General features: G+C 40.7%; 3 protein-coding genes across 7 annotated transcripts in view; 1 reads left to right on the top strand and 2 right to left on the bottom strand.

The window, feature by feature from the left end:
• The window catches only part of LOC104438610 (serine/threonine-protein kinase TOR), a 42,652-nt gene extending 38,201 nt beyond the window's left edge, over window positions 1-4,451 (bottom strand). Inside the window, exons 1-10 of the mRNA XM_010051798.3 lie at window positions 4,183-4,451; window positions 3,172-3,510; window positions 3,026-3,100; window positions 2,646-2,818; window positions 1,855-1,953; window positions 1,600-1,759; window positions 1,335-1,478; window positions 863-1,032; window positions 564-768; window positions 293-487 (exon numbers count right to left, since the gene is read on the bottom strand). Of these exons, the coding sequence (XP_010050100.2) occupies window positions 293-487; window positions 564-768; window positions 863-1,032; window positions 1,335-1,478; window positions 1,600-1,759; window positions 1,855-1,953; window positions 2,646-2,818; window positions 3,026-3,100; window positions 3,172-3,432 (1,482 nt within the window). The 5' untranslated portion in view covers window positions 3,433-3,510; window positions 4,183-4,451. The remainder of the gene's footprint in view (window positions 1-292; window positions 488-563; window positions 769-862; window positions 1,033-1,334; window positions 1,479-1,599; window positions 1,760-1,854; window positions 1,954-2,645; window positions 2,819-3,025; window positions 3,101-3,171; window positions 3,511-4,182) is intronic.
• A 2,286-nt stretch (window positions 4,452-6,737) lies between these two features.
• Window positions 6,738-9,742, top strand: LOC104438608 (actin-related protein 2/3 complex subunit 3). Its single transcript, XM_010051793.3, has 5 exons — window positions 6,738-7,040; window positions 7,174-7,238; window positions 7,997-8,105; window positions 8,183-8,452; window positions 9,283-9,742. The coding sequence occupies exons 2-5, from the start codon at window positions 7,236-7,238 to the stop codon at window positions 9,423-9,425; spliced, it is 525 nt and encodes a 174-aa protein (XP_010050095.1). The 5' UTR covers window positions 6,738-7,040; window positions 7,174-7,235; the 3' UTR covers window positions 9,426-9,742.
• LOC104438609 (KIN17-like protein) lies at window positions 8,989-12,647 on the bottom strand. Of its 5 annotated transcripts, XR_005549555.1 has the most exons (4): window positions 11,318-12,647; window positions 10,388-10,449; window positions 9,421-9,672; window positions 8,989-9,299 (listed from the first exon to the last, which is right to left on the bottom strand). XR_005549555.1 is itself a non-coding variant. In XM_039308947.1 (2 exons), exon 1 carries the CDS (start codon window positions 12,501-12,503, stop codon window positions 11,322-11,324), a length of 1,182 nt encoding a protein of 393 aa, XP_039164881.1. In that variant the 5' UTR covers window positions 12,504-12,647; the 3' UTR covers window positions 8,989-10,318; window positions 11,318-11,321. The 5 variants fall into 5 exon arrangements, 1 of the variants encoding a protein (XP_039164881.1); XR_001986285.2 differs by lacking the exon at window positions 10,388-10,449 and having other exon boundaries at window positions 9,421-10,318; XR_001986287.2 differs by lacking the exon at window positions 10,388-10,449 and having other exon boundaries at window positions 8,989-9,272; window positions 9,421-10,318.
• Between the last annotated feature and the right edge of the window lie 1,192 nt (window positions 12,648-13,839).

The raw sequence follows: 13,839 nt of genomic DNA, 5'->3' as shown, positions 1-13,839 counted from the left end.
GCTGGGAATCCATGGTAATCTGGTGTCCATAAACTTGGTTCCTTTTGCTTTTGGTTTTTTGTTTTTTTCTTTTTCTTTTGGCAAATGCACTGGTCCTCTCTTTTAACTTTTACCTAATGCCTCTAAAATAGTGTTTAATGTAAAGTATCAATTTTTACATTTGCTTTTTCAAAGATGCTACCATGAGAAATGTAGGTGCTCAAGTTCACCCCTAATGTACATAAGCTGCATGTGTACAATTTGCATTTAACTGAGAAAAGAAGAGCAATGGCCAACAATGACAAGAACTCACCCCCTCAATTAGTTGCCTTTGTTTTCTTCCAATTTGACTTGATTTAGCCTGACCAAATTGCATCGATGTCACATTGGAGAGAGAACTCAAAACCATTTTGCAACAGCAAAGGGCAGCGGCTTTTCGTGTTTCTATATCTCTATCATCCAAGTAAATGACAACTGATTCTTCGGCAAACTCAAGGAGTTCTTTGCCCTACAAAATGATTAATCAGCACCATGCAATGATAGGTACAATACAAATCCTTTAAATACCTCAGTCAATCCAGTACCTTAAAATTGAAATGAGCCAGAGTTTGCAAAGCAAGTTGCACAAGGGTTGAACCGTTAATCTCCAAGATTTGCTTTGAAGTATTCACCATACTCCATCGAACTAAGGCAATAGCCTGCTTTTCTGGAGGAGGATGTGTCTTGGAAAGAACGCTTGAAAAGCAACTGAGCAACCAAGTTTGTATCGGAGGTAGCAGAGATGGAATACTGAATCACGTTCAAATAGAAAATCAAATTCTTTATCATTATTCATCTATACATTACGAATGTCCAGGAATAGAGAATTAATACAGTATTGTACCTAGTTGTTATTTTTTCAAGAGCCTCAACAAGTGTTGGAGAAATTCCAGCTGAAAACATAACATCCAAAATTCCTTGAATGTGAGGTTCCATCACTGGCCCCATGGCTTTTGCAATGCTTCCAACGCAGGCCAAAGCCTCGAGTGAAGGCCTACCTTTACGTGGCGCAATCTATGGACCAGAACAACACCATATATTAGGATACTATCCAGAGGAAAAGTTATATGAAGCTCCCTCACTAGGAACACCGTTGTCGGAGCCAATAAATATACAAGTCCTTTTAACACATCAATGACTCCAACTTTGTAGACAACATCCACTCATCCTTCCAAGCTGATAGACAGGCAGCACATTATATCATCTACTACGTCTATCATGGCATGATCACAGTCGCTAGAATAAACAAAATTACTGCAGCTGGAATCTTCAATTCATAAGCAACTGTAATAAAATTAAGCGGCAGAGTTACATACTGCATCACATATGTGAGACATGATAGTCGGCAGATATTCGATAAGTTTCCCATCTAAAGCACCTGCCATTTCCCCAAGGGCTATGAACCCACAAGCTCGTTCAGCAGGTGACTGTAGAACTGCAAATATATGCTTCATGCATATCTGTAGAAAATTTGTTTGCACAGCCATATTAGAGCTAGAAAAGAGCCCACATAGGGAAAAGTCCATTTAAATATTCCCACTGACTGGCATAAAACAAACAACAAAAGAGATGCTCACAAACCGTTAAGTACTGTGCAACAAATCGATCACGAAAGAAATGAGCAATCCGAGGTAATAATAATGTTATGCTGCGGCGAACAAGAAGATCCCTATATTTTAGATATCTAAGAACCGTTTCCGCAACATCTTTATTCCTCGACATCATGAATTCACCTGTGTTCCTGCATTAAGAGGTAATATTAAAAAGAGACTTTTTCCACTAGAAAAAACTAATGGATGCCCCAGACGACATTTTTTTCCTGTATATGATACAAACCTCAAAAGTTCTCCTACAGCAAGCAATGAACCATGTATGCTATGAACGGGAGCATTTCTACCCAAGCCACCTTGCGTGGCCTCAAACATGTGATAGTACCTGTCAAATATGACAGCTACATAAGTTATATCTGGGTCGAAGCTTATAGAGAACACAGAATAAAGCATCAAACGACTTTAGGAAAGAACAAAATGAATATGAGCACACAGTGCATGATTTTTTCAAGCTAAGGAATCACAGATCCTCTATTATGGGGCTTGGCCTGCTGCGAAGCAACGAAATGTCAGCTTAATCGCTAGATTAGTGCGTCATCAGCCAAGATGGAGCATTAGGCTTCTACTGCATCTAAATGGTTTTGATTTGATGGTCAATACAATTCCATAAGTTAGACCTTCAATATCAACAAGACTTCACTCTGCTTAATAGAGAAAATGTTGGTTAGGTGGCCAGTTGGAATGCAAGGCTACTAAATCTCACTAAAGTTGAAAAGTCTCCTTTAGTACAGGCAAGTGATCTTGACAGCAAGAAATGAACAAATTCTACTCATTATCTACAAAGAAAGAGAGAGGTCAACAACAATTACTATAATTACAATAATGAGTGCTATAACAATATCAACAGCAGAAAATGATGCTGGACATCAAAGGCAGACAATTCAGTTAGTCTCTCAAATGTAATATAATAAAAAATGCAAAAAGTTAGCTAATTAGTGAACTTTATGCCTTTCAGTTAGCATAGAGCACTTCAGAACTGTTTTTTTTTAAGCAGTTGAGTCAGATGCCAGAACTAACCATTGCATGCGGCAACGTGTTTCCCGCTTCTCAATAACACAAAGGCAAGCACGTAATGCCTCGACAGCATGCTCTCGTATGTTCTCCTCTGGATCCCTCAAAGCAAACCAGATGGAAGTGACAAATTTTGGTACAGAGACATAGAAAATGGTTGATGCATTCTCAGCCATTTCCTAAATCAGACCAGAGAGCAAAAATATACACCATTAGAGCCAATGAATGGAGGCTAGCACTAAAGTGCAATAGATAAGCATGCAATCCCTCAACAATTAGGATCCCTTCATAATGAAATCTTGATGAATCTGAATTCTCTATCCTCTCTTTGAGATTAGTATGGAAGCAACGTCCCTTCGGAAAATAACTTAGTAAAAAATGCTTACTTTCAAGATCAGAACAGCAGCAAGGCGATGATGCTCCACTCTCTCTCCACAAAGCCAATCTAGAGCTATTACTAACTGCAGAAATAAAGAGGACCATGTTACAATGTTAAAAAAGCATACAACTGACTGACAGGAAAGTGACATACCTGGTGTTCGATCTCATCATTCATCATCACTCCACCAGCCCTGGCTAGATGGCCCAGAACATTACTAGCGAGGACCAAAATTCTCTCATCCTGGTTCAACTCCAACACCATTCGCAAGTAATTTGAGAATCTCAAAACCATGGAAGCATTCTCACTAACAGCCACATCTATAAGCTCATCAATGACTCTCAGAGCACCCAGGTTCTTGTAAGGATCATTGCTTTCTAGAAGAGCTGATACCTGATCACCTAACTGATCCATTAGACAGGCAAAAGCTCTGCCACTAGGCCCTCAAGTTTCTTTCTCGACGTACTTTCTTAAAGCTAATCACGCCCCCTCCTATTGAATTGCAGTTTCAAAGCAAAGAAAGAGTAAGAGGAGCGATTACTAGAAATGCATTAAGAGGAGCAACATAGTACCAGAAAATGACATAAGAATATTATATCTCGACTCTCAAACATAAAAATATGAGCTTGAAAGTGCTTTTTTGCCTTGAAACCAATTCAAACACTCATTTTCATAATCAAGTACCATCAATCACAATTACAGTATCATTTCTTAAGGAACTAAGAAGCACTCGAAAGCCCATCACTTCATATATCCAACTAGTGCCAAAAGTCCTTCGCACAGCAATCAGAACGAAGGAATGTCAACAACTCTCTCTTTTTTACTAGAAGCGCGGAAGCCACTGTGCTTAGGGCCCCTCCTTCTACCCTACACCTTTCCTTTACTTCCCGGAGAAAGGGCTAAAGCCACCATGGGGACCGGTGGCCTGTCGCCCTTCCCACCACAGCGGCCCGCCGCTCTGTGCTTAATATTATTTCCAGCAAATTCACACCAAGTTTTCAAAATTCATGTACCCCCAGCCAGCATATTGCAGAATTATCTTCACCCACCAACCTCCATGGCTTCCCAAAAACATGGGAAGGAGAAAGCTTTGGAGGCTACAGGGTGACCGTGGCAAGACACACGAGGTGCAACAAGTCAATAAAAATACGAACTTCAACAGACCCTTTTGCGGAACGACATGATCAGTCGGTCACGCCATGGCCGGGCGTGTGGCCCGCACACGCCTCCTTTTCGGGGGGGACACACGGATGGATACGAGGTTAGCACCGAGGGGGAAAGAGTCGATACCCCGGAGGCGAACAGGTCGGGAAGTATGCCGCCGCCGGCAGCGGCTGTGCCGGCGAGCGATGAGGGAGGCGCAGCGGCGGCGTCCCGGCGGCGTTGGTGTGCGCTCCAACCGAAATTCTGAACTCTTAGGAGACAAGATTTTGACCCTTGTATCGAATCGACACATGTCTTGTACTTGCTGTCAGAGCGCTGACCTGACAGACGATAAGGAGCAAGTCCTACTTTATGTTTTGTCCGTGGTCCTACCATCCTCAGTGAAGAATTTTTTATTTCTTTTTTTATTATTATTTTTTTTTTTTTGTGGTGATTGAGGATTCGTCAGAATCTGGAATCTGGAATCTAGAATCTGTCTCTGTTCGGCTTATGCTAATTTAGGATCTCACGGGCTTTTGCGGTGGAGGCCCAGTAGCGGCTATATCTCGAGAGAAAATACCTCGGGGAAACTTCTATTTTCTTTCTTTGTTAATAAACCCCATTTTCCACAAATTATTTATTTTAAGGATTACCACCGAGAAAACTCTCATGCCCATGTAATAAATTTATTTTCACCATCATGAACTTCAAATCCATATATTTATGACAAATTTATTTTTTTAATTAATTTTCATTAAATTAAATAAATACTGCAAAAAGCGATAGATTAGTATATAAATTAAGGCACCCGTCAATTGCCTTGTATCATCAAATTTAATAATTTAATAGTAAAATTTAATGAAAATTAATTAATAATAAATATGTCATAGATATATGAGTTTGAGATTTTTTATGGTAAAAATGTTTTATATAAAATTTATCAATTTTATCTTATCTATTTATTGCTTAACCTACCTAACTCTTTTGTATAAGATTCAAGATTGTAATCTACTATTTATTATTTTTCTTTTGTGCATAGTCAACAATCGATGAATTGCTAGCCTTATCCAAGCCCGTTCACATACCTTTTTTTTAGATTCTAACTAGAAAAAAATAAAAAAAAAAAAAAAAAAAAATTGTAAAAACAAAATGTTTAAGTCCACACTCGCGTGTTGTGTAAGACCGTTGCCATCTACCCTAAATTGGTGAAAATATTTAAGATTGAATCAGTCCAAAATAAAGGTTTATAATTGTATTGATATTAATAGAATATATTTATGATTTTTTTAATACTTTTCCCGTTCTTCTAATAAGCTTTTAACCATTGAAATCATCATTAAGGGATCACACATAAGATATGGGCACATAGTTCAAGGAACGTCTACTTTCGCCGTCCAAAATTAACAAATATGCGGCCCACCACTTGAATCGCACAGATTTTGAACCCTCAACCTTCATGTGCTGGAAGGAGAGATTTCAACTAACTGCACTACTCATGGTGGTTTATTGGGCTAGTTTCTCCTAAAATATAGTCGCTGTTAGGCCTCAACCGTAGGAGGCCCATAAGATCTCAAATTGGCGTAAGTCAACAAAGGGCATGCTCCAACAAATCCTCGGTCATTATAATAATGATAATAATAAATAAATAAAACGCCATATATCCTATGTAGGAAAAGGAGATGCTAGTATCAAAACTAAAAATACAAGCTTGATCGAAAGCAAAACACACCTTTTAATAAAAAAGCATAAACCATGACTATTCAAACTCCATCATGCACCTCAAAATAAGATTGGTTTAGTAAGGAAGCGTCACCTACGGTCATGGAGATAAAATTTTATAGCAGACTCTCAGTCATTTAATTTCGAAATAATATTGAAGAGTGCGAGAAGGATTACGCAACGAAATAGGAAATGCGGCCGCGCTGCTTATATTGCCTTGTGTCACGGTCCGTGAATCCTCCCGTACTCATGACACTTGTGAGTAGCGCAACTCTCGGCCTGTGACACTTGCCTATTACTTCCTTAGTCTAGGAAGAAAAATGGATTAGAGATAATCGTGTTAAACGTCGCGATTGCGATGTTTTTGGAAATATGACAAATCTTTTATATTGCAAAATCTAAATCTGAGGGTCAACGTGAAAGCATCAAAAATCCGAATGTCATGTTTCTACACATACATACATATAACAAAAATCGCAAATTTATATCTAGTATGAAGCATTTACTTCGAACTTTTTTTTTTAGCGACATAAAAAAACTCAAAATTTATATGCGTCTGATACATCTACTATCCATCATAAGTTTGTTAATGAACACTATTAAAAGTCTACCTATATAAATGTCAGAAGGTAAACGATATTGATATGACATCCATGTAACAAAATTGTAAAAAATCACTCAACAAAAACTTAGACAAATAGTAAATATATTATATAAGTACAAGTTTGAAGTTTTTTTATGATAAAATAAATTCATGATAAATGTGTTACAATAGGTACAGTTTGGATTTTTTTTTTCTTTCTTTTTTAGCCTTTTGATCTTCCAAAATCTCACGATGCAAGTAAATGTGCAGCTCAGCGGATCCGGAGCCCCGACCCGGGCCATATCGGGATGCGGCCCGGGTTTAAGCGGCACCAACCGTACCGACCAAAGCTTGCATTTCACTCCAACCGGTTCGGGCCAAAACCCGCCGCCCCGAATTCCCTTCGTCTTTCCTCGTCTTCTCACCGTCGTCGTCGTCGTCGTCGTCGTCCGCGCTCGCCGGAGCAACGCCGGATCAACGCCGGATCTCCCGCCGCCGCTTCCCGTCGGCCGTCGAGGGCCGGGATCGATCCCCGCGGAGTCGTTCGCCGTTGCCGTCGCGTCGGTCTCCATCTCAGGTAAAGTTGAATTTTCGCTGCCGGACGGGCCGGGACTGTAGGCGGCTCCCGCATCGTGGCGAGATCGGTCCTGTCGCCTACCTCCGATGGCGATGGTGGTGTTGATGGGTTTCTTTGGTTGCGGCTTGTGCAGATAATTCGAAGAACTTGACGTTCTGGGCAGTCGCGGTCGAGCATTTGGTCGGAAGAAGAAGCATGGTATGGTGATGAGAACATCGTTTTTCACTTATGTTTCCAGTCGAGGACATTTCGGGGGGGCGTTTATCGCAATTTGCTCTCGCATGTCGAAGCTGTGGAGGTTGTTCTTAGGAAATTTGGGGGAGATAGAGAATGATGAGCTAGTAGAGGAGGGAAGAAGAGAAATGCATTACCTCAAGATAAAACCTTATGGGGACATGAGATCTGTTTCCATGTTTTGAGCAGCAACCACCAGAACAATGTAGGGAGGGGAAAGCAGATGATTCTGGGGCTAGAAATGGGCAGTTGCTCATCTTCTCCATATGTAGTTTGAAATGATATCTACACCGGAGTGAAATTGCGGTCATTTCCGCTCTTCATCTCCAGTGAAAGTTGTGAGGCCCGAGTCTTGCAAAAGAAAGGGCCTTGTGACTTCCTTCACCTTGGGAGTGATTTAGAGATGCCCCCGTAAAGAACAAGAAAAAAACTAGACAATGCAGATTGATCTAGGTAGGACCAGAGTGAGACCTGATGCTCGCAATTAACTAAATGCACTGAATCTGCATTCTTAAAGATAAAATTGGAGTGCAAGCTTCCTATCGTTCGGGTTAGACTGCAGGTTCTTTGAACCAATGCGCTGTTCGTGTAATTTTGCTGAGACGAGCAAAGTTGCAATCATCCATTTAGAGTGCTTTTTACATTGCTTTGGTTGTGTTCCTGCAATTTTAGGATATATAGTGTCTTCTTCTGATTATGCTTAGAACTTGCTATTGGCGCAGGTTTACCATTCAAGTTTTTTGGATGAGGAAGGGATTACTAGGGCATGTGGGTGTCCATTGCTTCCCTTAAAAAGCCATATAAAGGGCCCAGCTCCAACTTCTGAGCAAGGTAGTAGTTGATTTGATCAGGAATTTTGAAATATATTTGATTCTGTGTGCTTGGTTTCTGATGCATGCCTCCTGCAGATAGAACCGATATTGTTGATGAAGCAATCACATTCTTCCGGGCCAATGTTTTCTTTAGGAACTTCGATATAAAGAGTGCTGCGGATAAGCTCCTCATTTATTTGACATTCTACATCAATGTGGCACTAAAGAGGCTAGAGGGCTGCAGAACTTTGGCTGAAGGGACCAAAGCTATCATTAACTTGGGTCTGGAGAAGGTCCCTGTGCCTGGAGAATCCGGTTATCCCTTTCCAGGCCTTTTTCCCTTGCCTCAGTCTCCACAGGAAGCAGGCAAGTGCTCTTGTTGTATAAAGCTGATAAAATCTTGCATACATGAAATTGTTGTCATTTTTGTCAATATGCATATTTATCTTATACTTGTCCTTCCACCTGATCAATTGATTGGAATAAGTTAAGCATCTCAATCGGTCGTTGTTCATTTGTGCTTTCTTCTTTTTTGGCTTCCTCAGTTAATTGGTTTAGAAGTGGTTTAATTTGATCGAACTATTCTAAATGTGCGTATCTGCAGATATTCTGGTGGTATCTGACTGGGTATTCAATTTAGCGAGATATCGCTTTGGATGACAATGTTAACAGAGGGAAACATGTTTGTTCCTGAATGAACTCAATCTTGGTGTGCAAATTATTAAGTTAAAGTTGGGAAGTAGCATTAGTCTCCTACTAGTGTCTCTAAACAGTAACATTTTAGCTCTCTAGATGTACGGTTCAGTTTTCCTTATCCATCTAGATTTAGACATTGTGGCATGTAATATTTAAAGTTGTCCTAGTTACATAGGCATTCACATCAAAAGAGCTTGGCCAAAGTGTTACGATAAATAACTTGCGAGAACATTACGATTTGAAGCTACTTTGGGAACAGAAGAATAAGATCTTGAGTTGGCTGATATGAAACTGAGTGGAGAAATTGTTTTACAAAGAAATGCTCTGCAAGGCCGGTTCATTGGTCGGACCTGTTATTGGAATTTAGAATCACACAAATCGAATGCCAGCTGTCAATTCCTATGCTTGAGTTTGATTGTGTTTGTTTGGCAGTCTCATCACAATTGCCGTGTTTCCATATTCATAAGCTGCTCCGCCACTAATACGCTCTCTGGATGCAGAGCTATTCAGGAATTATCTGAAGCAGATAAGAGAAGAAACAAGCGGAAGACTGTTGAGTGTCGCATATAGACCAAATGGGACTCCAAACAAATGGTGGTTGGCATTTGCAAAGAGGAAGTTCATGAATATCATCGTACCTTGATCTGTGATGACCTTTGCTTGCATAATGGTGTTCTCAAGGCACAAATAAACATGGTCAAATTCCACAATACGTTTGGCCTTTGTTGTTTCTCACTGGTTCTTCGTTTCAATGCTTGAATCGTACGTGGGATCGACGTGTTTCCCATTGGAGCAGTTCTTGCTGAGTGGGGAATTTCTCCCCATGAATGTATATGGCAGATTTCGCTGGGTCAAAGGCGTGCTGCTGGTAGAGACCTCAATTTGTATCTGTATGTTTTAAGTTTACTAACTTGAGAAATGTATTTATGTAATAAAAAGCTTTTCAGCGAGGATTCCCTTCAAGAATGACGCCTTAAAAAAGGAAAATGAGGCAAGTACGAATTCCAGTTCGCCCGAACACATCATGGTATTGAATAAGGCAAGCACGAATTCCAGTTAGAAACAAAATGAGTGGAAACATGGCATCGAATATTCGACTTCGCCATTAAAAGGATTAAATGAAAATGACGGTTAGATTAAAATAAAATTGCATAATGAAGAACGTAGTATGCCTAACCAACAAAAGAAACTAGTTATGTTTGCTCAGCAGAACATGGAGGTGCTCATGACAAAACGAGTCAATTTAGTCATTCACAACAAAGTAATAGGATGAAACTACCCCTCCCGTGAATTCTTTCAGGTCGTGCAAGATTCCAAGTAAAATCAGAACTTCTCGGAAGATGGTTCACCCTCCCTCAAATCCCCATTAACCCTAGAGCCGCGCCATCACATGGGCCCTTCTTCGAAAATCAGACATCGAGAAAGCGCACGATTCCCTCTTTCGAGTAAACAGAAGAAACTACTCATGTTACGAAGTCCTCTTGTTCTATCGCTTGTGCACATTCATCATGTTCAGTTAGTCAAAATCCTCAACATCTGCATAGCAACAATCAGAAAAACATCATTCAATCAGATCATGTAAATTACAGAGACCCCCCAAATACTTCTTTTTTGTGTCTTTTAGAACGCCTATTCTCCATTCTGTGCACCAAGGTCCAAGGCCTTCTCTATTACAAACAAAAGTTGCTCCAGCTAATCAACACACTGCTTAGTCGATACAAAGCCAGAAATCCACACTAAAATGAAAAGAATTTCGACTGAATAAGCCGCCAGTGGCTAACAAAAGGACCTATAAGTAATGTGAAAAGCATATCGGAAAAGCAGTACATACCTCAATACATATACAGTAATTTGGATGCTCGGAGTCTACATATAGGAAACCAGCACATAACCTGGAACATCTTCCTAACCGAAACGGGGCAGCATTTGATGAACACAAGACACTTAGGTGACAGATATCCCGATTCATTTGCCAATTGAATCAACATCACCATGCATAAATGACAAAAACAACCAAGCATACAAAGAAGCATAGCATAGCATAGCAGAAGTAAGACAGCTTTCCGGCTGATAATTCAGATATGCATAAATCAAAAGTCAGCCTGTATATACAAATCAACAAGAATCTTGGGTTTATCACCATCACATCACATACACATTTTACTTGCTGATTTTCATGGACGACACAGAGAAATTTCAGAGTTATCTGAATAGATATATCTAAGCAGTAAGCACCAACCTCATTGCGCAACTTTACATATATCCCAATTCATTTACCAGTTGACTAGAAATGATCATGCATAAATCACAAAAACAACCAAACATACAAAGGAGCATAGCATAGCAGAAGTAAGACAGCTTTCCATCCGACATTTCAAAATTTCATAAATCAAAAGTCAGCTTGCATATACAAATCAACAAGAATCTTGGGCTCATCATCATCACGGACACATTTTCCTTGGAGCTTATTTTGATGGATGATTCAGAAAAATTCAAGGTTATCTGAATAGATATATCTAAGCACTAAGCACCAACCTCATTATGCAAGTTTACATATATCTTCATACTCAACAGCAGGAATCACCCTTCCATCATAGACACCTTTCTCTATCTGCACTTTAGCGCAAAATTTCTCCGTATTAATCCCCAGCAACCTTGCAGTCGAGCCTCGATATGCGCCATTCACGATCCTCACCAAGCCCCCGATTTGCGGAATCACGGTCTCCAACTCCTCCTGGTCCACCCTCAACACGTGCTTGTTCTCGAGCATCTCGATCTCGCCCACATACTTATCGATCACCTTTCGAACAACGCCCTTCTGCTTATAATACCCTTTATCAGCCAGTGCCTTGCTCATCACCTTCACAACAATGGCTTCACACAACCAATAGTCCTTCCTATTAATCCGCTCCTTCTTCTTCTCCTCTTCCTTCATCAACTCCTCGAGTGCAGACTTCGTCATGCTCTTCTTCGGCTCGCCACCCGGACCACCCTTCCTTTTCCCGCCCCGATCGTTCTCTGTCTCCTCGAAAACCAACTTGGAACTCTCCCCTCTCTCTTTAAGCTCCGGCTGTTTCGCGAGCGAGAACCCTATCTTCACGCCGTTCTCCAAATTCACCTCCCTCGGCAGTTCGGGCCCTGTCCCGTTCGCCGGCGCAGCGGCAGCCGGCAACAACTGCCCGGCCCTCTCGATCTGCTTCATTATCTCCTTCTCCTGCTTCTCCTCATCCACCAGGTCCGCCTTGATCCTCTTATTCTTCTGCCTCTCCTTGAACAGGGTCTCGCTATCGCGATCGACGTAGGTCATGAACCAGCCCTTGGGGGTCTCCTCGACCTTGCACTTGCCGGTGCGACCGAGGTACTTGACGAACTCGGTGAGGGTGGCCCACTGGGTGGAGTTCATGTGGACGTGGCTGCGGTCGTGGATGTACTCGTTGTAGACGACGGTGGCGGCGACGCGGCTGAAGCGGTGGCTGCGGCGCATGTGCTCGAGGAAGGAGTCCTCGAACTCCTCGGAGTAGCCTTCGACGATGCGGTGGGGGTTCTGGCCGAAGATCTGCATCTGCCGCTGGTGGCTCTCGCTCATGCAGTGGCACTTGAAGCCGTTCTCGTCGCGGCACTGCTTCTGGCACATCTGGCAGTACCACCGCAGCTTCTGCAGGCCCTTCGCCTTGATCCGGTTCGCGATCGCCTTGGGCGTCAGGAACTCGTTCTTCCCCATCTCTCTCCCCTAGGGTTCCGGCGGCGGCGGCGGCGGCGGCGATTGGGGCGGGAACGATTGCGAGGTTGGGAATCGGATCGAGCTCGAGCGATCGAAGGGAGATGAAAACCCTAAATCGGCCGATCTGCCGATTAGATGAAATGGGGATCGCGACGGTGACGATTTTTTGGTTCGATCGGCGATTTGGGAAGAGAAGCGCGGTGGTCGATAAATGGGCCGGCCCGGGATGAATGGCTAAGCCCGAAATAGGGGAAACCCGAATCAGGTGAGGATTGTTAATTAATGTAGAAAAGATTCATAGTTAGAAAATGGAATACGGGGGAGATAAAATAAACTTATTAAATTAGAAAGACAGTTAATTGAGGATGTTTTTGGAAAATAAAGTTTTGATTTTAATCCTTTGGAGTCGAAGGTTCATTTTTACTTAGAGAATGGTGCAGATAATATAGACATAATAGTTTTATCTAATGAAAGTTTGTTAGATTACAATCTGCAATTATATTTACAGAAAATGCTTGATTTATATAAGGACAAGTAGAAAATTATTGATTACTAGAAATAGTTTTACAAATGGTCATCGCAATCATAGAAGAGCTATTAATTGATAATTATTTAATTATTTTTTAAGAACTCAAGACACGAGCCTGGAGATTTGATTATCTTGAGGCCAATAGAATTGTCAATAAGCCCTATTAATCACTCAAGCCTACGTTTTAAATCTGTACATATTAATTTAACTTAAAATAATTTACATGCAATTGGTGGGATATGAAAAAATAACATGAAAATCCAAAAACTCATTAAGTAATTGCACTAACCATGGGGTCCACAATTTGTTTATTTAGCCACTATACCTAATTCTTCACAACTCCACTAGTAATTATAATAATCCCTCATAATTTATACAATATCTTTACTTTTAAAATTTAGAGAAAATAACATAGATAAAAGGGCAAATACTACAACAAATCCAAACTATACCCATTATAATACAAATGTCCCGAACTTTTTTTTTTTTTTATGTGTAATGAAAACATAGAATTATTCATATGTAATATATAAACGCTTTATTTCAATTCTATCCAAGATATATTTGTTATAGTTTAAGTTTGGAATTTTTTATAGTTTAAGTTTAGAGTGTTTGTGTCAAATTATGTAAAGTTCGAATTTTTTTAGTATTAATTCTATAAAAATCAGAAATAATTGATAAAGTGGAGAGCAAGAACAGAGAAAATTGATTGGAATGGGACAAAAATCTGCCATTAACATAGTACAGACAAAGACATTATGCAAAACCATCACGTGCATTGGACAGTCACGTGCACTGGGAACCGCC

The sequence above is a fragment of the Eucalyptus grandis genome, chromosome 3, assembly GCF_016545825.1.
Source record: "Eucalyptus grandis isolate ANBG69807.140 chromosome 3, ASM1654582v1, whole genome shotgun sequence".
NCBI classification, from domain to species: Eukaryota; Viridiplantae; Streptophyta; class Magnoliopsida; order Myrtales; family Myrtaceae; genus Eucalyptus; species Eucalyptus grandis.
Note: the sequence above shows the minus strand (reverse complement) of the source record. Positions and strands in the feature narration are given on the sequence as shown.